This window comes from Aythya ferina (genome assembly GCF_964211825.1).
Source record: "Aythya ferina genome assembly, chromosome: 16".
Classification (NCBI taxonomy): Eukaryota; Metazoa; Chordata; class Aves; order Anseriformes; family Anatidae; genus Aythya; species Aythya ferina.
In genome coordinates, this window is record NC_140315.1 from 1,435,438 (window position 1) to 1,457,899 (window position 22,462).

The 22,462-nt window shown below is 36.9% G+C and overlaps 1 protein-coding gene across 5 annotated transcripts in view; it reads left to right on the forward strand.

Moving 5' to 3' along the window:
* The window catches only part of RTEL1 (regulator of telomere elongation helicase 1), a 45,429-nt gene that overhangs the window by 2,423 nt on the left and 20,544 nt on the right, over window positions 1-22,462 (forward strand). For all 5 annotated transcript variants that reach the window (XM_084538528.1, XM_084538530.1, XM_084538531.1 and 2 more), the window contains exons 4-22: window positions 158-239; window positions 897-957; window positions 1,435-1,510; window positions 2,231-2,315; window positions 2,668-2,733; window positions 3,521-3,674; window positions 3,993-4,031; window positions 4,740-4,818; window positions 5,362-5,459; window positions 5,911-5,966; window positions 9,840-9,914; window positions 10,902-10,980; window positions 14,435-14,567; window positions 14,727-14,840; window positions 17,145-17,185; window positions 17,625-17,710; window positions 18,467-18,544; window positions 19,878-19,955; window positions 21,712-21,855. In XM_084538528.1, coding sequence (XP_084394654.1) covers window positions 158-239; window positions 897-957; window positions 1,435-1,510; window positions 2,231-2,315; window positions 2,668-2,733; window positions 3,521-3,674; window positions 3,993-4,031; window positions 4,740-4,818; window positions 5,362-5,459; window positions 5,911-5,966; window positions 9,840-9,914; window positions 10,902-10,980; window positions 14,435-14,567; window positions 14,727-14,840; window positions 17,145-17,185; window positions 17,625-17,710; window positions 18,467-18,544; window positions 19,878-19,955; window positions 21,712-21,855 — 1,624 coding nt within the window. The remainder of the gene's footprint in view (window positions 1-157; window positions 240-896; window positions 958-1,434; window positions 1,511-2,230; window positions 2,316-2,667; window positions 2,734-3,520; window positions 3,675-3,992; window positions 4,032-4,739; window positions 4,819-5,361; window positions 5,460-5,910; window positions 5,967-9,839; window positions 9,915-10,901; window positions 10,981-14,434; window positions 14,568-14,726; window positions 14,841-17,144; window positions 17,186-17,624; window positions 17,711-18,466; window positions 18,545-19,877; window positions 19,956-21,711; window positions 21,856-22,462) is intronic.

Sequence of the window (22,462 nt, forward strand, 5' to 3'; positions counted from 1 at the left end):
CTCTTATTGATTCTGATTCTGACCCTTGTTTTATTGCTCGTCTATTTCTCGTGAACTTTTCACATTTGAGCTATTAGACTCAGTCTAGACATGTACAACTGTGTTCTTCTTTCTTGCTCTATTTTTAATATCAATTTTGTGTATTCTGTTTGAACAGGCCAAAGGTATGTGTTTTGGGTTCCAGAGACCAGCTTTGCATCAATAGTGAAGTGAAACGACAAGAGAGCAACCACGTGCAGGTGAAAATAAGCATAATAAGAACATGTGATTCTGTTTGTTTTTGTTTTATTATTATTATTATTATTATTATTTATTTATTTATTGACATAAAGTGTGTAATTCTAACTTTAACATTCTTCTATTACACTGTTTTTATTATTAGGCTGTAGTGAATTGTTTTTTGTGCATTTGGAGGAACTTGCCGTATCTATTTTTATTTGTGCAAAATTTAATTCTGCATTTTTGGTAGCATTTTCCATCCAGAGGACGATGTGATTGTATAGAACATGAGAGATGATTAATGGTTTGCAGTTTACTGTCTGGTCTACCACTGAAGTGTTTTTCAATGGCAGTAACAATTTCAAAGTAATGCTTCGGTGATTGCTTTGCTTGTTATTTTTACAAGTAATATCAAAGACTACTCTTGTGAAAAATATTTGTGGCAAAATATAACCAAATTCCTTCCAAGCTTGTGAGTGTTCTGCGCCACAGAAAAAAAAAAGAATGTAACTTTTAATGTGAACAGAGGGATTCATGTTTTTAAAACTAAAGAATTGTGACTACCATTTATATATTAGCTGGCATTACAGAAAACCAATAGCTCTTTATCCCTTAACTTGCTTTTCAACACTTGGCAAGCTGTGCTACTCTTGGATAAAATATGTGATATTTTACAGATCTATATGTGCCGAATGAAAGTGATGACTCGTTCTTGCCATTTTTATAACAACGTAGAAGGTGAGTTTGGGTGTGGAAATAAAGCCCTATTTTTTGGAGAGGGAATTATTTGCTAGGCGGGTAGAGAAGTTTGAAAGAGCTGGCATAGTCTGCATTTGCGTGTGATATGCATGCATGTGTGAGTTTTGCTCTGCATTAATGTCTTTCAAGAACCAAATAGTAAGAAGTGGATGAATGTGGTAACAGGTAACAACAAATCTTTGTGTGATATTGTCTTGTAAAGGAAAAGGTTCTTCACTGGGAGGGTTGTTGGGCACTGGAACAGGCTCCCCAGGGAAGTGGTCATGGTAGCAAGACTACTGGAGTTCAAGAAGTGTTTGGACACTCAAACATGATTTTTTTGTTGTTTTTTTTTAATTGGGTGGGCCTGTGTGAAGCCAGTAGTCAGACTTGATGATCCTTTTGGATCCCTTCCAACTCAGGATATTCTATGACTTTTACTTAAGTTTGTGGTTGTAATGTTATAACTTTTCACAGAAAAGAGTACAGAGAAAGAACTGGTCAACTCGATCATGGATATTGAAGACTTGATTAAAAATGGAAACAAGCATAGGTAAATGTTCCCTCTGATTTTCCTCCTCCTCATTGGTGAAAACTGTTCATCAGATTAATTTTATTAATGCCTTGGTATGAACTGGACATACACTAAAGTAGCAGAGCAGCAATAAGAGCAAAGCGAAGCGGATAAATAAAAGCACAATAAATAAATAAAAAAGCACAGAGACAGCTTTCAACAAAATCTTATCTACATTAGAGCTGTTTTCATCACACAGCAGTTTATTTCAATTCTTACTTCTGTAAAGACTGAGTCAGATCAGCGTCAGGCTCACCAGTATTTTAATTCTCGTTTGAGTAGAGGCTGCCAATATTATCTGATATGACAAATATTGCAATTGCCTTTCAGATTTAAGAGGATGAGATGACTGACTTGTTGAGATAAAATAATCTAGCCCAGCATTTACTTTTAGCTTTCACGGTTGAAAGGATAATGGAGTAATGAATGCCACTCTTTCTTCTTTAATTTCTTTTTATTCTCTTTGTTTTTCTGAGCTGTATGCACAACTAGGCATTATTTTCTGTGCTTCTTTTTAGATGAGTTGTATGAGTAGAGCTAATCATTTGCCCTAAAATCAAGCATGTCATTTTCAGTTCCTGTAGAAGCTGATCAGAAATCACTGAGAGCATGAAACATAAAACAGGAATATTGGATGCATTCTAATATTTCTGGAAGTATTACCTAAAAACTTGTGCTACTTTTTTTTTTCTTAAACAGAGCTTGTCCTTATTATCTCTCTCGAAGCCTGAAGCAGCAGGCGGATATTATTTTTATGCCTTACAACTATTTACTAGACTCAAAGGTAATGTATTAAAATGTGTTTTTTTTCATATATTTATTTCATATTGGCTTTTAGTGGATAAGCTGTGAAGAATGGATGCATAGCAAGCAAGTGTATTGCACAAATGTTTTCTTCTTTATTACAATTTCAGTTTTAACCTCTACGAACTTTGATGTGATGCATTTTATCACCTTCATTTCTGGATTAAGTGGTTCTGCGGTTTATATTTTAGGTAGCCACAGCAATTTAGTGTTTTCTCAAGCAAAACAAAACAAAAAACAAACCTATACCCTGAGCTACTTTCTTAGTTAATGAAATCTGTATTTCTCTGTGGCCTTTATTTCCATTCCTTCATTCTCTTTCTTATCTTCAGAGCCGGAGAGCACACAACTTAGACCTGAAGGGGACCGTGGTAATACTTGATGAAGCTCACAATGTGGTAAGTTGTTTCTTCTCTGTTAACCATTTTTCAAGCTTCATCCAAAAAGAAAAACAGACCACTGCTGTATTACAAATAGTCTGTAAAATCTGTACCCAGCTATTTCTGTTGTTAATGTCAAATATCTTGAATATTTCTTGTTTCTATTATTACAGTTAAAGCTTTGTAGTTTAATTAACAGTCCTTTGACACTACTGTGAGTTTTCTACAAAGTGGTAGTTTTTTCCTGAAGGGTAGATCTCCAGATTTATATGGGTGCTTATTTTCTTGTTTAAAGAGTTCTTGAGGGTGTAAGAAGGCATAGAAGCTCATTCTTAAAGCTCAACCACATCAGTTGTCCAAGTGCAGTAGATGACAAGCACGACTCTTGTCATATTTCCAAGTCTTCATTCCTGGAGACAAAAAAAGAAGTGCTGCCTTCGGAGATCTTCCTCTTTGTTGGCTCAAAACTTGACATCAAGGGATGTCAAGAAAAATCTATGTGCAGCAACATTAAGGACACAAAGGATGTGAGGCCTATTAAAACCAAAAGTGATTTTGATGGTGCTGATTTGCTGCTAGATGGAGGATGTACAACTACCAGTAATGCAGAAAAGGGAAAAGTGTTTGGCAAAAAGGATGCCTAGTAGTAATCAGTCTTCAGGTATTTGAAAATGTCCTCTGGCCTGAGCTGGAGATCAGAAAGGAAGTCAAGCCTGGTCATCTATTATCCATTTATCTTTGTAGTTGCCTGAGCAAACAGCACATTGTGCAGTCCAAGTAATGCCTCTATTCCTTGATATTTTAGGAAAAGTTGTGTGAAGAGTCATCTTCTTTTGACTTGACAGCCTACGATTTGGCTTCAGCAATTGATACTTTAAATATACTACTGGAAGAACAAGCCAAAGCAGTTCAGCAGAAAGAAGTAAATGCTGAGTTCAATATGGAGATGGACAATTCAGGTGTGTTGACAACCACAAACCACTGCTTCTCTGGGAAGCAGAACTAGCAAATAGCTAGAAGTTTCTGGAAAACTGACTCTCAGTAGTAGATAAATTATTGTTCATTACTAATGTCAGACAAACATGTAAAGCTTTGGCCAAACCAATGTGATGTAAGGGGTCTTTCACGAGAAAGAGAGCAGTGAGTGGAATACAGGAGATCTCTTTCTGTATGCATAGACCTCGACTTCGTATCCATAATTTTTGAAAAGACTAAAAGAAACTAGGAATGAAACAGGCATGAAACATCCTTTTTGAAACCTTTCATTTCTTCACCAGGGCTGAACATGGAACTTGAAGATCTAGCAAAGATAAAAAGTAAGTTTTCTTTTTGTGTGTGTGTTGTTAAAAAATTGTTGAAACAATTTCAAAAGGTGATTTGGTCAACTATAATCAGGTTCATATAAGTTTCTGTTGACATCTGCACATAACTGAGAAATTCATGTAAGTTTTAAGTTGTCTCTTTTTTCTGAGCATTTGGTGGAATGTTTAGTTGCAGTTACTTCCCCTGAAGGTGAGAGCATTGCCAGATGAAGACATCACTCCTTTCTTTGCCAGAAGTTCCCTTATTTTCTAATCTTGTCAGTGTGCTGGCAATATATTAGTTGCACTCTTCTGCTGTAAGAATGTGATGCTAAGTAGCAATCATAGCGAGGGCTTGAGATGTCTCATGTTTGCAAAGCATTTCCACAAACAACTTTCCCCATCTATGGAGAAGAATTTAAAATATAGCTGACAACTGTATTTTATGAGTATCACAGGCAATTCAAGAGTTGAGGTCATAAGAACTTGTTAAAGTTCTATAAAATATTTAGACCTGATATCTAGGAAATTGCTCTTAATCATCTTGATTTGTTTTCAGCATCAAGAAAACAGCTAGGTTGCTGTCTCTAAGGCAGTTCTCACTTGTTTCGGTAGAGGGAGCCAATAACTTTCGTAATAAAGTCTGATTGAAAAAGGGGTTCAGATGAATCCCTAAAGTGAGTTTATGAACCCTAATTTTTTTCTCTTTTCGTTCCCTCAAAGAAATTCTTCTTCAGCTGGAAAGTGCTATTGATGAAGTGGAGTTGCCACCAAATAAAAATGGAGTCACCAAAAATGGAAGGTAATAAGTAATATGTTTGCATCTTAAAAGAACAATAAATTCTAAACAAAGATTAAGCTTCAGTCTAGCGTGAGCTTCTTGCCTATGAAAGTAGTTCTTTGTGTTTACACAAAGAAATAATTTAAACTGAGGTACCAGTGCTGCAGTGATTTGGTTTGAGGTATCCCAGAGCTCTGTAAGTCCACTTCTTTACAGTGTACTACATGCATTAGTTTAGAAATTGTAGAAATTGCATGTAAAACTTATTCTAATTTAATGTATTGTAGTTATTTAATTAGATCATTAATGCGTGTGTTGTAGATAAATCTGAAAAATGTAAAGGATGTGGTCAGTATGCCTTCTGTCATGTCCATGTTATCTGCTATCTTTATAACCAAATACTTATTTACATTCCCATAATTTTTTCATTTTTACAGAGAGACAAGAACATGTTTTGCTACTACATGGTGAAATTGTTCTAGCTGTAAAAGAATAATAGTAATTGTGTCCATTTGATTATTTACAATGTTTACAGATTTGAGCTTTTTTCTTTCTAAATTGCAGCTACATCTTTGATCTGTTTGCAAAGGCCCAAATAACATTCCAGACCAAATCCTCACTCCTGGAGTCACTAGAGCAGATTTTACAGTTTCTTTCAAGCCGTGAGTATAAATTTGTTTGTCATTTCACTTGGACTTTACTCTCTAACTTAAGTAATTGGAAGCTTGTATAGTTTGAGGTGAAAACGATAAAGTCATCGTTGTATTTAAATTATAAAACTCTTAAAAACTAAAATCCGACCCTGAGGACCTCTATAATTTTATTAAGTTTGGCTGCTAGGTCCCTTTTTTTGGGAAATGTAAGTCCATTCACTCTAAGAAACTGAGTTTAGCTTCCTAATGTGGAAGAAACATGAAACTTAATTTGGAATGCCAGTTTTACATTTCTTTTTGCATCTGGAATAATGATGAAAAACTTGAAATTATTTATTTGCTTCAGATAATATTTTCAAGTTGCGTTCACAGGGAGCTGTGCTGTTTAGATGCATGCATTTGTATATATCCATACGTTATATTTGTGTTTTAAAAGTGATCATGGTGTTCTTCTCTGTAGGTACTGGGGTATTTGTCAATACATCTGGACTGCATAAGCTTTCAGATATTATCCAGGTAAATAACTAATGTTGCAGCTACATATGCCTGAAAGATGGAAGAGTTGGTTTAAAAAATGTGCAATATCATTAAAGGGATCAATTTTATTCTTGATTATACGTATAGTTGAGCACTGATGGAAATGTACAGTTTTTTAGTTGCTGCCTAATGAGATGATCTACTTTGATTTTTACCCAGGTTATTCTTTTTGTAGTTCTGAGGTCCCTTTTTGGAGTTGTTAAATTTATCTGGTTTTAGCAACCACCAGGTGGAGCTGTACTATTGAGCAGTGCACATATGAGCAGCAGTGTTTGGGAATGTGAGATCTCATAAAAGATCAAGACAGGCTAAGGTAACAAAGCAAACAAAAATTGTTTTTTTCTCCCACTTAATTATTAAATTAAAGGATCAGTAAAATAAAGCTCCTTTCAGTGGCACGGGAACTGAACCTTCAAAGTGTGTGGGTACATGTATGGTGCTGTCAATACTCTCACTATTGTGCAATTAAAAAATATCAATTATGGGGCCCAGTTTTTCACATAAAATGAGAAAGTGCAATGGGCCAGTGGCCTGAAGTTCAGTTTCTGGTTTTCCTCTGAAGTTGATCAAAGCTGTGATGTTTTTGAGTCATTCTTGAGCAATAAAGTTTGGAGAACTTAATGTTCAAATAGCATTTTAGCTATACCGTTGCATATTAGAAAATCTGCTGACATTTGGGATACAGTTGACTGTATTCCCGCAACCTGGTAATTTTAGAGCCTGAAATCTGTCACTGCCTGAGTCGCTGGCGGTCTTAGGTTGAATTAGACATTTCCTAATAAGTGAAATAAGACCTTTTCTTCCCAAATACTTGTGTTTCTTTTGGATTAAAAAGGTCTTTCTTCCCTTAACTTGAATAGGTAGGTGACAATAATAATAATGAGATTTTAATGTGTTTTTTCATTGCTTTTCTGTCTTGGTTTAATGTGTGTTTTTTTCTTGTTTGGTTCAGTTTTCCTTATTAAAAATTATAATTGATACAAGAAATCCCAGTCTTCAGAGACTGTTGTGGCTGTCAATATTCAGTCTCTTTTTTTTTTGTAGTTCCCTGGTTTTGTTCTGTTCGTTGGTAGCCTGCCTAATAGGTTAGCTGACGGACTTTCAGAAATACCTCATCTTGTAGATCTTTCTGCTGGAAAATATGCTGCTTGGAAGTGTAATCTGTGTTTCCTGTAAACACAGAAGTGACAAAAATGGTGATAAAATAATGTAAATACAGGCAAAAGAAGAGTGAAATCTGTGACAGCAAAATGAGGAAAACCACAGCAATTTATTAAATCTGAAAACTGAATTACTTCTGTGTCCAGCCCTGCATTCAGCAGCATGCAAATGAGCTCTTGCTTAATGTCCTTATTTTCAGAACACCTAAAAAACTTGCTATGTAATTGTTTTCTCTCTCGGTGCACTAGCAACTATGTACTTCAATTTTTCTTTTTTTTTGCTGAAGGATTTATAACATTCCCACATTTATTTCCCTTTATACTTTCAGATTTGAATTTAGCCACGTTCTCTAAAAGTTCTAGCACGATACTGGATTTGTACTTATTTATTTTGAATGACACAGCTCAGGTTTGTCATTTGTGCCAAAATGTACTGATAGCATTCATGTTGTCTTCCTGGTGATTGCTAGGAAATCTTACAAAGAGTAAGTGTGAGTTACACAGCATTTAATTTGTTGCTTTTCACCTAAGATTTTACTTGCTTATCTGAAATCTGAATCCTTGTTTTCACGAATTGAAGGTTAGTAGAAAAGAGTAATCTTTAACCTTTAAAATTTTTCCAAAAAACATTATTAGACACTTGCAGGAGAACAGTCAGACAGTGAACTTGTTAGCAAAGTAATCCAATAGATGATTCACTTTTTTTTACTTAATAAGATTTGCTGAGCTCTTTCTCTCCTGATAGTATATGGAGTCATGCTCCAGCCAGCTGTGCAGTTGCAGACAACACTTGTCCAAAAGGAGTTGCCTTTTACCAGATTCCAAAAAGGAATCCGCAGAATTACACCCATGAAAAACTACGAAGTAGTTGAAGAAGTGCATTCAAACTTTGCTGCTTTCTGAAACCATCACTATCAAAGCAATCCCTGCTAGCTTAACCGGTGTGGCTGGCAAATGCCTTGTTTTCCTGGCTTTCCCCAAGTCACTTGGGGGTCTCAGAATTATCTGTGAGCAACATGTGTATGTGGTCTACCCTGGCAAGTTCAGTGCTACTACAGGATGTGTATTTTTTAGTTTCAGTGCCATAGGAATGGGTCTTCTCCTAAGGAATTTTGGAATGTTCTAAAAGAATTCCGGTCAAAAGAGGTTGTAGAAGAGAAATCACAGTTCCATTTTTTGTTCTTTTTTTTTTTTTTTTATCACAGTCCTTGTGTTGTGGGTTGATCAGATTCATTACTGTCACCTGAAATATCTCTTGGAATTTCTTGGCACTGTGCTTTATCATATTCTAGAAGCTAATAAGAGTTACTTCTGCTTTTGTATGTATTCTGCTGCTCCAGATATGTTTGTCTCCATGGTTATCACTGTATTTTGTTCACCCAAACTTCTTACGTTTTAGAACTTGACACTCTGAAATCAGTGAATCGGAAAACGTTTGCTTCTTTCATGGGGAACGGGAGGTACCCTTAAATTTAAATTAGTTTTTTGGTGTTTCAAAGCTGCAAGGTGATGAGACTCAGCAGTAGAAGCCAAATGCTAGTGACTGGAGCCTACAGATTACAGGGCGCTACGGGGCCAAAGGTAACTGTCTGTGTGTGCTCTTCTAGCTTGCGATAGATGAAAGATTATTTGAATTGGATGGTACATCTTTCAGTGAAAGCTGAGATCTCTTCATCTACTGCTGAGAGTGTGCACATGGACAGTTACTGCCAAATCATTTGGCACATACAAATATCTCAAGATAACAAATTGATAACAAATTAACACTATGATTAGGTTACAGTCAACGTCTTGCTTGGTAAAACAGCACTTTCTTCTTACAGAGCTCTGACTTCAACAGTTAACTTCGTACCAGCTTTTTTTATTATTATTATTTTTCTTTTCTTTTAGAAGAACACTTAATAAAATCGTTCTTGTACATAATGTCTTTGGCTATATTTTAGAAGTTTGTTTTTCCAGGAATTCTGTTTTTTTTTTTCTGACTAGTGGAGAACATCATTCTGATTGTAACTAGCTAATATTTTTGTGAGCTTAGATAATTCCTTTTAGAAGTCTGAAGAAATTTTGTTTAGAAAAATTAACAGAAGTTATAAATATTTGAGAAACACAGCTGTTTTCATGAAATGCCATATGTTTGAAAGATCATCATCCTTAGTCATAAGACATCATGTACAGGAAAAGATAAGAAGCATAATTCTGTTCAGGACAGTTGTTAGATTTCTTTTTCATTTAAAATATGGACGACTAAATATGCTTACAACTTGATTTTTCTCTAGGAAGAATATTGTTAATGTAGGGTATCATGACTGAAATTTTTAACTGAGGGAATTCTAAAAGTTCTTTTACACATGGTTGTGACTCTGATCTCTTGAGCATGCAACGTGGTTATGTTCATCAACAGCCAGAAGTCAAGTACAGTGTGAATAATAACACCGTCATTTGTATGGTTTCAATATATATTTAGATACTGGCTTGTATTGTTCGGAGTAATGAGAAAGTCAAGTGGTTAGCAGAAATTGCCTGTAAAAATGTATTCAACATTTTCCACTTTAATTAGTTTACAGAACCAAGGAGATATATTTAGTTATCCCTACAGTGATTTTTCTGGAGATACTTCTCATTACAAAGATATGTTAGGGATTTTGTTGGCAACAGTTGTTAAAACTTGTGTTTCTTTATGTCTGTTTTCCAGATAGTATTCAACATCGATCCTCCAGAAGGCACAACAAGTTTTGTGCCACCTCAGTCGATATCCAGATACTATAAGGTATGGAAAGCTTTGTGAGGCCTGCATTTTTCCATGGTGGCATTTCATGCTTGTGCTTAGTGTATTCAAGACTAAGGACGCGGATAGTATTGCAAATTATGGTGTTGGCTACAAGGAGGGTATGTAAGTTCTTCCAGGAAAAAAAAAAAAAAAAAAAAGGAAATGTGGTTAGTTTAGGTTCTATGGAAAAAGGGGATCTACACAGCAAATTTTAAATAACCTTTTTTAGTTTTATCTAAAATGAAATAAGCGCAGAAAATGTGAATTATTAAAATGTTGATACTGAAAATTATGCAAGAATCAGTGTATTCTGCCAGCAAACTGATTTCTTGGCTGACTCATATTTTGCAGTACCATTTGTGAAGAAGTACTTCATAAGGCTTGAGTGAAATTTCCTCCTTTTTTCTCAATAAAAATAATCAGAGTTTGAAAAATTATTTGACTTTAACCTAATACCAACCAAGTACAGTACAGTCATTCAAAAAAAACCAAACCCAAAGTCCTTATTTAGATAGAGTTTGGGACTCAACAACTGTGGTGCTATAACAAGTTTTAGGAACAGATCTTGTTTCAAGTCAAAAGTAAATTTCATCTTAAGTTGGAGACTTGAGGCTGTTTTTGTTGTCAGATAAAGGAAGTCTTTCTAGTGCCATAGTGCTTGTTCTAGCTTACAAGTTATAACCTGGTAGACAATACCCAAGTAATTGTGGTGTTTGTTTTTGTTCAGGGCAGCCCATGACATACTGCTTCCATAAACTGACTGAAAATGGCTGTTTGTCGTGATATGCTTCTGTGCTCCTTGTCAGGTGCATTATGACAGACTAGAAACAAAATGTGAGAGACAGATAAGAAGTTATATGACCTTATTACCATAAAATGGCATTAATTACATTAACTACCCTTAACATAACCTAGCTTTTTCGAGGGATGAAGTGCAAGTTTGTTTCTGCAGCAGTCTCTAGGAGCGTCACTGTTATTTTCCTTCAGGTACACATTCATCTGGAAAACAGTAATCAGAAGAAGCAAAAGACGAATGTCTGGGATTCATCAGCTGCAAAAAAACAAGGTATAGAACTTGTACTCTGGCAGGCTTATGCTAAAGCTACATTGAAAACTACTCAACTGCTCCTTTGGATTCAAATAAGGGAACGCAATTGATGACATCCTGATCTGCGTTTTAGTCATTTACTGCAATACAAGGAGACCTGGGGCATTCGTGTTGTCCTGGAGCTCTCTCTCTCTAGAGCAGGGTAGATTTTTAAGGCTTTGCGACTTTGATAAGTTTGAAGAGTTTTAAGATTGCTTCAGCATGTTACTTTCCAGTTTTCTAAGTACAGCTCTGCTGTGGATATGATGACTCTAGGAGGCACTTTTCACTTGTGTGGTTCATTCTGAAGGCAAGGTGGCATAAGCAATCTCAATATAAAATACACTTTTACCAGTGCTGCTGTGTGCACTTTGTGTTGGAATTTTTCTACTTCGGTTATTCCAATGAAAGAAAATAATCTTCATTATGGAACAGCTGATTGAATGAGTGTGAAGAAGGTCTTCAGACCTGTGTAAGAATAGGAAATCCTTGAGGATTAACATTGAAGTTTAGGAAATGTTCTGAGACCCTCATACGAGCTATATTTCTCTCTATTACTGTGTTGTGTTAAATGCAAAACTAGTGTTGCTAAGGCTGTAACTACCTTTTTACAAGAAGAGCCATGCATAAATATGGTACTGAAAATGTGTGCCAAAGGTTTTATATGAGTAAATTCACTGAAAGTTCTTAATTATTGAAAGTTCTCTGTTGAAATTGATCAGATACAGTGGAGGAGCTATAGTTGGTTGGCTTATTCTGAAGCTCTGTAACAAAGAGCTTTGTGGTTTTCGTAGTAGTAGTATGTATTTTTAAATTTTGTTAATAAATAGTTGTCTGGAAAACATTCATAAACCATTTCCTAAGGATTTTCTGATTAAAGAAGAGAGATGCAGATCCTTTTGCCTAAGCCTTCTTTAACAGAATACTCTCCAAGGACCTTTGTAAATACTTTGCCTCATTATCTACTTAATTATTCAATGAAATGCTGTTGAGAATGTATTTATTGATTTCACAGAAGTCCTTTCATAAGGGCAAAAGTGACTTTTTTCAAAGAATGCTTTTCAGGATTTTTTTTTTTCCATGTAATGTCCCCATAAGTTTTTCCACAACGTAAGTGCTCCCTTCACTGTCCTGAACAGAAAAAGTGCTGTTTGGTAATCTGCAGATACCATTTTCCTGAGGTATTGCTCAATCAGAGTTTCAAGTTACAGGAATAATTTTAAGTAGATTTTTTGAAGTATGTGTGCAGGGAAGGGCTAACAGAAACACTAGGCTTAATGCATAATTGGGAGGATTTTCAATCAAAAATGATACAAAGCAGTGACACAGTTCTTCTGTAATCCAGCAAGCACATATGGATATCTCTGCTTTTCAAATCCAAACAGTATTCACAGTAGCAATGTGTTGAGACTTGCATTATATACAGAGGCCATCCAGGACTGATCAGATCCCATTTCCCTGGAGTGGTGTAGGAGACTCTATAAGAATGCTGCAAACCTCTTCAGAATAGCTCTTTTTTAAGGGATTTTATAGAAATGATGCCCTTGGGCCTAATTCTCTATAAATTGTGACTGATGAGGGGAAATGACATAGCTTGGGATAGTTAGAAACATCCAGAGTCCTAGCTACCTGTCCTGGCTACTGATGCCACTTAAAAACGTGATACTGAACTGCATTTGTACATTAAAATAAAATGCTTTTGCTTCTGGTTTGCTCTAAATCACCGTGTCATAAACTACTCGCAAACCATTTATCCCTGGATTAACTGTCCTTGTACTAGGAGTGGAACAAGCTGCTGCAGAGATTTACCTTGTGTAGCATCCAAGCTTCCTGGTAGTGATTGGGACTTCGAAAAACAGTTTAACATTGTTAACCTTAAAGACATAATAGGAGAGCACCAGGCTGAAAAATGTACTGCAGTTCCAGCTTCCCCAAGAACTGGGGAATTGATGCCTGGCAGTCCTCTTGCAGGGTTGCAGAGAAGTATATTTCAAATCGAGTGCTGGTGAGGCAAATGTGAGTGGTTAGTGTTCTCTTTTAGGCCATCCCATACCAGTTGCTTTTATGCTGGAATTTCTTATGCTTCTGACACTTCTTATGCTTTCTGTCCTGGAGCGTGTCCAGAGAAGGGCTATGAATCTGGTGAAGGGTCTGGACCACAAGTCCTATAAGGATCAGCTGAGGGAATTGGGGTTGCTTGGTCTGGAGAAGAGGAGGCTCAGTGGAGACCTTATTGCTCTCTACAACTACCTGAAAGAAAGATAATCAGTGATAGGACTAGAGGGAATGGCCTCAAGTTGCACCAGGGGAGGTTCAGGTTGGAAATGAAGAGACATCTTCTGTCTGGCTTTGCCCAAATGAGATGGGAGGATAAAGCTTTAGCTTAAAATAAATGTTCTCCCTTGTAAATCTAAGCAGTAAGTGACTCACTGGGGACATATTACTGGGGATTTCCTGAAACTGTCAGCTCCTTGTTGGAAATGGAGTCTTTGGAAGAAGCATGTATATATTTAAATGACACACACATGATATGTGGATACTGGATTTCTTACCGAATTTAGCTTTTGGATTCTGTTTTGCATGATTAATGTTTCATTTGTGTGCTCTTGTTCTTGGCGTAGGTGATCATTTCCTTTTCTGGTTCTGTTGGATGTCTCCGAAAAGCTGATGCTAAGTTTTCAGCAGAGCCACCAATTGTACAGCTATAAGATGAGCAATGAGAAAAATCAGTAGTGGGGTTAACTTGCTTTTCTTTATATCCTTTGTGTTGATAATTTATAGTATGCCAGATTTTCAGTGTGGCACATATTTCTATATCCGTATCCCACAAAAGATTTGAGCAAAAGTTGAAGGGTTTGGTAGTTGGGTGTGAGAAAATGGAAAGACTATGTGAAAACTTCTTAGCCTTTGGAAATTCCTGATGGAGAAAGATTTCTTTTCAACCAAGTGCAAGAGTGGAAGTATTTTTGAGTAACTTCAGTCATTTGTCCTTTATCCCAGTATTCTGCAGTTCTCCCACCATGCTTCCACTTCCAGTTGTCAGTGACAGCAGAAGATGGATCAGTGGATGGAGGATGAAGTAGTTTTATCTATTCAATCTGCCTATTACTTGCTGACAGAATGCTCTGATGTTCTGTCTTTTCTATAACAATCTTCTGACTAAAATGTAATCTACTTAAGGTGTGAATGAGCAATGATCTTGTAAACTATTTTGTGAATTGCCATAATAATTAAATTTGAAAAGAGCAAAGCAAAGCACACATACATCTGGAGTTCTAGCTTCATATGCTGGTCTTTTTAGTTTTAGAAATTCAGATGCTGCTGTGTGCTATATCCATAGAATTAGTCATGAATTATAATATGACTAATTCATATTCATGATTTTTCCTCCATACAGGCTTGCTTCTTAGTGTTTTCTCTTTATTTGATACAGGAAAGACCTTAAGCTATTGGTGTTTCAGTCCTGGATATAGCATGCATGATCTTGTCCGACAAGGGGTCAGGACAATTATCCTTACTAGTGGGACTCTCTCTCCACTCTCATCATTTACAATGGAAATGCAGATGTAAGTACCTAGGTGTGTGAACAGTTACAGTACTGAAAAAGCATCATTTGAACTCGTGATTTTTTGTTTTATCTCAGTATTTCTGAGTGTTCTGGACTGGTAGCTAGTAGGGAATCATAGAGTGAGTATGACTTGGGTCTCATTTTCCTCTTTCTTCAGCCCTTTTCCTGTTATCTTGGAGAATCCTCATGTTATTGATAAACACCAGCTCTGGGTTGGAATCATTCCCAAAGGACCTGATGGAGCCATGCTCACTTCTACCTATGAAAGGAGGTAAAGCAGGATTCCACGTAGTTCACTGGGGTCATGGGTTCTTATGGTTTTGGTTCTTGAAGGAAGACTCTAGTGAAATAAGTGATCTCTGCAGTTGTTTTCTTGGGTGAGCACTGTGCTGAATAACAACACCATTTAACCACTACTGTAGCAAGTTTAGAAGTGGAAGGCTGGAAGGGATTGAGTGTCGGGGCACTGAGTGCACTAAGAGTCCTTAATGGCCCTGATCAGCCTTGAGGGGCCTCCACCCACAGATCAGGAGTGGAGTGTGAGCTCAGGAGTTCCACTTAAGTTCAGGCCAAGGCCTTCGGTCCATGCCCACGCTGCTGTAGAAGTACATCTCCAGCTCTGTCATAACCACACCTGGCTGTCAGCCCTACTGATCTGACCCTGACTTGCTGATTGACTTCCTGACCTTGTCCTCCTTGTCACTGTGGACCTTTCTCACCATCACAGGACTGTGACACTTAATGTCATTGGACCTGATCCTGGTTTACTGACTTCCATTCCTGGCTTGACCTTGGACCTTCCCCATCACCATGACTTTGCCTGATGATCTGGATTTGAGCCTAACTACTCCCTCTGAGTCTTTCCTGCTTGCCTTGCTCTGTTAGTGTGGCAGGGCCCCTGCCCTGCATGCCTTCATATTGTGCTCAGGTGCCACCTTCATTCCTGTTACGGAGCAGCCCACACTCGCTGACATGAATCCCTATTCTAAATTTATTTGCTGAAAGCTTAATTGACTTGAAAAATGGCTGGCCTTTGCAACAACTATTTCTGTATTTAAAGTTTGTTGTCATGATTAGTCTCCACCTCTGCAGTGCCTTCTGAAGAAAAACATATCCAAATTGTTGTCAAGCTTTTCATCATTTTTTCTTTCTTTTCTCTGGTCTTTCATCATTTTGCCCATGTCTTTCTTTTCTTCATAATAAACTGCTTCTTCTTCTGCAGCTTTTGCTTTTTCCATAGAAGAAATAAAAATGCTGCCAGCGAGAAATGCCAGAGTATATCAGTTCATTGTATATCGACTTCTGTTCCATAATGTAATGATCTCATTGGCATCTCAGCATATCATTTTAAGATGTAGCTTCATGCTTTGCTGCACGTATTAGATGGTTCTGCGCTCTGACATTACTAAAGAGTGACATGGCCTTTGAGCCAGTACTGTATTTAGGGTTGTCATCCTTCTATAGTACTTTGAAATGAGAATAGTTCCCTCCGTGTGATATACGTGTTCCCGTGTGATATACGTGTTCTTCCATTTAATTTTCTTCCTATTTTTTTAAAATATCACATTCATAAATCTCTTCCAGTTTCGACATTATACCTAAAACTCTGCCTGAGAATTCTGTAACTTTGCCTGCTGCAGGCCTGACTTGCTCTTTTTCAGCAGTATGGAGAAATCCAAAAATGCATCTAAAGTTTTTACTGCAAAAAAGGGAAAAAATCCCAAATGTTCCACAGCAGTGGAAAGGGACTCAACAATTATAACTGATTTTTCACAGAGAAGCAGCAGTAGTCTGGAAAACCCTTAGACTGACTGTTTCATTTTCAGAATCTTATCATGACGTTTCATTTAATTTGTTGAAGATACTGTCTCTTGAGTGGGAATGGCCTGGGAATGCACAGTGTTAGGTGTGTCTTGACAGCAGCTGTTTGGTGATATTGGTATTTACAGCTCTTGCAAACATAAATCTGTGGGTTTTTTTCCTTGCATATTTAAGTTTCCTGGGAAAACAAAAAAAAAAAAAGTGTGCAGATTTACATGGAACTAAAAAGAAAAAAATGTAGAGGCATGAGGGAACAGGTGACATTTTAGTCAGGACTGGAAGAAACAGATGAATCCTACTCATTGTAGAGCAGTACATTAAGTGATTCACTCTGCTTATACCCCCAGTAAACAATAACCATAGCAACCAAATTCACTTTTTGCCCCCCCAAGCCTCACCACACCTAGTTCGCCAATAATTATTTTTAATAGCTGTAATGGTAGTCAGGCTTCAGAGCATCTACAGACTTTTCTGGCAGAACTTTCACTCCTAACGTTAGTATTAATCATAAAACTTGTATGGCTGCACGTTTCAACTTGTAAGATGTTGAATATTGAAGCTTAGATCATCTTCAGTGCGAAGGATAAAATTTATAGTAATAGCATCGTGTAGCCAGTATTACTAATACCGTGTGTTTGGCATGGGTGATTGGGAGTATGGATGTGCTATTTTAGATGAATATCAGGAAGTAAATTTGCATAAAAAATGGAGAGGAGGAAATACAATGATGGTACTTGACTGTTCTTGTTTGTAGGTTTTCAGAGGACTATTTATCTTCTCTGGGGAAAACAATTGGTAAGTGAGGTGTGTGGATTTCAGAAACAGACTGTTGTACAGCATTTCTAGAAAATTATTGGAAGGTGTCTGAAATGTTAAAGATCTGAAAATAGGTCCTGCTGTTGCATTTGAAAATACAGCAGGTAATGTTGTATCTCTTTGTCTAGGCTTTTGTTGTACTTGTAACATCTTTTATCCTGTTAACGCTACACTTTAGAAAACCTGTAACACTGACTTTTGCAACAACAAAATCTGAAGTTTATACCTTGACAACAAGGTTATTGAAATGATTTATTTATTTTTTAATTTAACTTCTAATACACCAACTTTAATGTCAAGGAAGCAGAAAAGATTATGGAGAGAAGCCATGTTGTTGATCTACTTTTCTTGCACAGTCTGTGCTCTCTGTTCCAGGAGAAAACTGCTTTGAACTCTACGTTTCCCTATCTTGTTGCAGGTAATCTTGTGCGAGTTGTACCTCATGGACTGTTGGTGTTCTTCCCATCATATCCTGTCATGGATAAGAGCTTGGAATATTGGAGAGTATGTTAATTGTTGTCTGTCTATAGGTGACTTAGTTGCACACTTCAGACCATTTGTATTTATGCTATCTAACAATGCTCATTCAAAATTCTTTGTTAATAAGTAATTATTAAATTCAGAAAGTAAAAAGTCCGAGTAAGGAGTAATAATACATTACTACGTTGTCTGATCTGGTCTTAGAGTTCACTTAATTTCACCACGCTACTTTTTACTAAACCTCCAAATTATAGTTTGTTCAAGTGTTTCAGCTTTTGAGAGGAATAAAAATCCCAGGATGAATCTTTGTTTTTAATTTGTAGCCATTGGAACTGTAATTTTTTTTTTAAAACTGCTTTGTTCATGACTTGAGCGTCTCTAGTGAGATTTGACAGAACAGTTCTGCTTTATACTCTCCTCCTCCTTAAAAGTGAATTCTGGGACAAAGATATCATAATAATTTTTTTAAAAGTGAATTGACCCCAGAATGGGTGGGTCTCTGAGAGGTCAGTGTTGGGAACTTGCAAGTTGGAAGGAAAATAAACGGACCTCTGTTCAGTGTAATGTTTGAGTTGCACCACCTGTGAAAAACCACTGCTTTCCCGGTGTCATTAGAATTGTGTGTTTCTGCACCCATCTCCTCATGTTTGGCAAGAGCAGAACAGATGGTGAGAGGCATCTGTGATGACTGCCCCTGACCATTTCCTTTCCCATGGTCATTTCTGGTATAAGTCTCCTTTCACATGGGCGTTTCTCATATGTTCATTATCTGTTTAACAGGAGCATGATTTTGCTAAAAGAATAGAAGAAGTGAAGCCAATATTTGTGGAACCCAAGTATAAAGGAAGCTTTGCAGAGGTTGGTAATTTGCATTACATACCTGTTATGTTTCCACAAGCTATTATGATATTTAAATACCTTCTCTATCATGTACTTAGGTGCTAACCGCATGTTCCTAGAAAAAAATCAAAATGCTCCAAGAGCTTCTTTGAACTATATCTTTTTCTATTCATGTTTCCTTTACTCTTTCACCTAATTGTGCAAGGTAGAGTCTTCCTTTGAAATCCAGTGATGTGTAACAGCAGCAAACATGCACATTTATTGAGTAATTGACATAGTAGAAAGCTGTCACTTCAGTAGCTGGTATCTTTGGTTTGTGGACCATTTCTTCCCACCTTGTCATGCTTTGGGTGTTTATTAATTTGTGCAGTACCTGTGTGATTAAAGATGTTTTTAAGTAGCAGATTGGTACTAATGTTTATGCAAGAGCTCTCTCCCCAGAGAAAGAGAGAAAGAGACCAAACAGATATTTATTACCCTTGAGACAAATTTCTGAGAATTTTCCTTGCTCCATAAAATAAAAACAGTTTCTAAAGGAAAGAATTCAAAGTTAAATAAAAGAGGTTTAGTTTGGAAACACTGGAATACAGAACATTCTGGACAACTTCCTTTGCTAAAAAGATGGACACACATAACATAATGCAAAAATAGGAGTAGCACCAGAAGATGCTAGGTAGGATTTGTTCTGATTTTTCTCTGAACCAGTATTGAGGGTACCTCATGTATATTGTCCTGTTAGTGAACTGTTAAAGGAGATTCTTGACCTAGATTGCTGTAGTTTATGGATTTTCTCTCTCTAACCTCAGGGTCAACATTAGTTTTATAGGCTGACTTTTATTAAAATGCAGTTTCTTCATAGGGGAAAAAAATGTTTATCTGCTTTCGTGGTCTCTGCTTGCTAGTGAATCATGTTCTGTTGAATATTATTTGAGATCCTGTCCTAACTTTCTAAATTATTGAAAATTCCACACTTTCCCTGCTTTATTCTTGTTTATTGATAGCTGCTCTATTTGGTTCTAAGAGTAATACCCTTGAATTGCTTTGTCTGCTGATTTTATTCAAGGATTTGTAGGAGCACAGGGCAGTCATAGTCTACCTTCTTATCAGAAGTATCTGATACCCGTCTTCTGTGTATCCCCATATGCATTTTAGATTTGACTGTAACATAAAGGTTTTGATGACCAAATGGCTTCTCATATCTGCAATTAGTAAAAGTAAACAAAAATGGTACTAAGTCAAATTAATTGTATTTCACATCTTGGTGGACAAGTCAAGTTTACCTAGTACAGGTTTCTATTTAGACAGATGCAAATGTTAATACCATTTTTACTTAAACTAGTTTATCTTTTAGGTAATGGATGCATACTATGATAAAATTGTCTGTCCTAAGTCCAACGGAGCTGCTTTTTTTGCAGTATGTCGGGGAAAGGTAATGTAAATGAGAATTTATTTTATCTGAGATCAGATTATGTAGTGGACATGATGTCATTTGGGATTTAAGAAGAACATTTGCATTGTGTGACTGTAGTTATATGTGGGAAAAAAAAAAACAACAAGAAGAAAAATGGGATGCCCTGAGGCCTTTTCAAATTTATGTCATTATACGTATGTTTTATTTCCTGTTCTTATCAAAGGGATACACCTCTGAGTTCTTTAAGGGGAATGAGCATCGCGATACATTTCCTGTTGGCTGCTCACAGCAAACTTGACTCATCGGATGAGAACAAGAGTTTAGGAAGAGGATTAAAAGAAAAAACAGCAGTCAATCATGTTATAACAACATTGCTGAAAACTAAAAAGTATTGCTCAGTTTTCAAGATGGAATTTTTAGTATGTTCAGGTCCCCAGGGAGTATTCAGTGACCTTTCATTTATGATTAACAGTGTTGATACGTTGATCTATGATACCAGTGGAAATATTTGCCAAGTCACAAATTACTCCTAGAGTCTTTTTGCTGCTGCCTGCTGTCTACCAAAAGAAACTTGACTCAACATCTTTTGAACCTTCAGTCCTTTTCATCAAAGTGGTTGTTGGATCAATTCAGAAAAGCTATTGTTCTTTTTGCTGGGACTCTAGTAAATGGTCTCTACTGTCCTTCCAACAATACAGTGTCACCCTCAGAGGAATGGAGTCTTTGAAGAGATCGTGCTTTTCAGTAGTGCACTGTTTTGTTTATTGTAAACAGGGAGTTAATAGTATAACTTCAAAATTGGAAATATCTGAGAAGATAAACCAAAAGAGCTGTGTTGTCAAAAGCTACCGAAAACTAGCTCCCTTCTCAGCCATTACTTCAAGGTTCCCTTTGACGTTGTTGCTCAACTTCTATGTTGACAGTCGATTTTAGCTAACTTTTTCTGTTCTCGCTTTCCTGAAAGAATCCTAGAAAACCAGTCCTTTTCATAAAGAGGAGATTCTAGGACAGTTGCTCTAGTCGCCTTACTAGTTTAGGGAATGTGATAAAATTGATAGCTCCAGGTGGATGGCAGTGCATGCTGTGCTTTCTCTTCTTGTTGATTGTGCTGGTTTAAGCAGACTAGAGTTGGTCGTTCTACCCCATCCATCTGTGATATTACACTCCACCACAGCTGTTTGTGCAGCGTGGTAAATGAGATGGGAAAATGATTCAGCTGAAGAACAAACCAACTTTTTTTCCCCAGAATTATTTTTGTCTGTTCAACTCTGATTTTGTTCACTGGTTTGGCAGCATAGGCATGGGACATAAGCATGCACAAGTCCATGAGTGACGACAACTCCTTGTACAGATGTAAGCAGCACATCTGGTGAATATGAAATTAGAATCTGGTGTTTTCTGAGCAGATTTCTGGTAACTTTCCATTACTGCTTTGAAATGATTCTGTTCATTTTTAATGTCAAAGAAGATTAACCATGTTCTTATTCCATCTTGGTAACAATTCAGGGTATGGAATGTTTAAACAGAAGTAGAATAGGGCTGTTCTACTTATCCAGGAATAAGACATTCCTTAATGGTATTGACAGAAGTATAATTCAGGGCTTCCTAGAGGATAAAGCCAAGTTTAAAGTCCTGGTAATAAAAGCAAAAAATCTGGTTGATGTATTGCACTTGGCTAGGAATTTAATATAATGGGAATAAAGGGCCCGTAACTGCTGAACATCTCTGAAATGTCAATTCAAATCCTGTTGGTAATTAAAAACACTCTTTTCAGGCCAGTGAAGGCTTGGACTTCGCAGACGTAAATGGACGAGGAGTCATCATTACTGGGCTTCCATTTCCTCCTTGTATGGAGCCCAGAGTTGTTTTAAAGATGCAGTTCCTGGATGAAATGAAAAGAACCTGTGTGGGTGCACAGGTAATGATGAGCAGTTCTTAACTGTTGGCTACTTGTAGGTTTGCTGTGTCTTTCTTTCTCCCTCTGTGGAACTTGGCTTTTCTTATCCTCCCAGCCTTGTGGGACCATGAATATCAAAACAGACAACCCTGGGAGTCTGTCACAAGCATATTCACATTTTTCTGATAATGTTAAGGGTTCCAAATTCTGTCTCCACTGACATGGTTGCAATCAAATACAGGCTCCAAAAAATGTTGTAATTAAAATTTCAGATGAAGTCTTTGCGTGTATGTCATCCGTGCAGCTTTCTGAGGGAATTGTTTCAACCAAAAAGAGGGTGGGCAAGAAAAAATGCTTGTGCTGTCTGGTTTGTTTGTGGGTTATTTTTTTTGGTATTGCTTCAGGCATAAGAATGAATGGCATTATAAATTTAGTATATTATCCTGCAAGATAGCTTTTAGGTATTAAATAATACGGTCAGTCTATTGTAGTACAAAAGCTCTCAGTGCATCACATTCTAAATATATCCTGGAGCTGTATATTACTGGTTGGGTCTTCTGTGTCCCGTAAGCCAGGTGTGATGTTTGAGGCAAAGTATTTGGCTTTCCCAGGCTTTTAGAGATTGCTC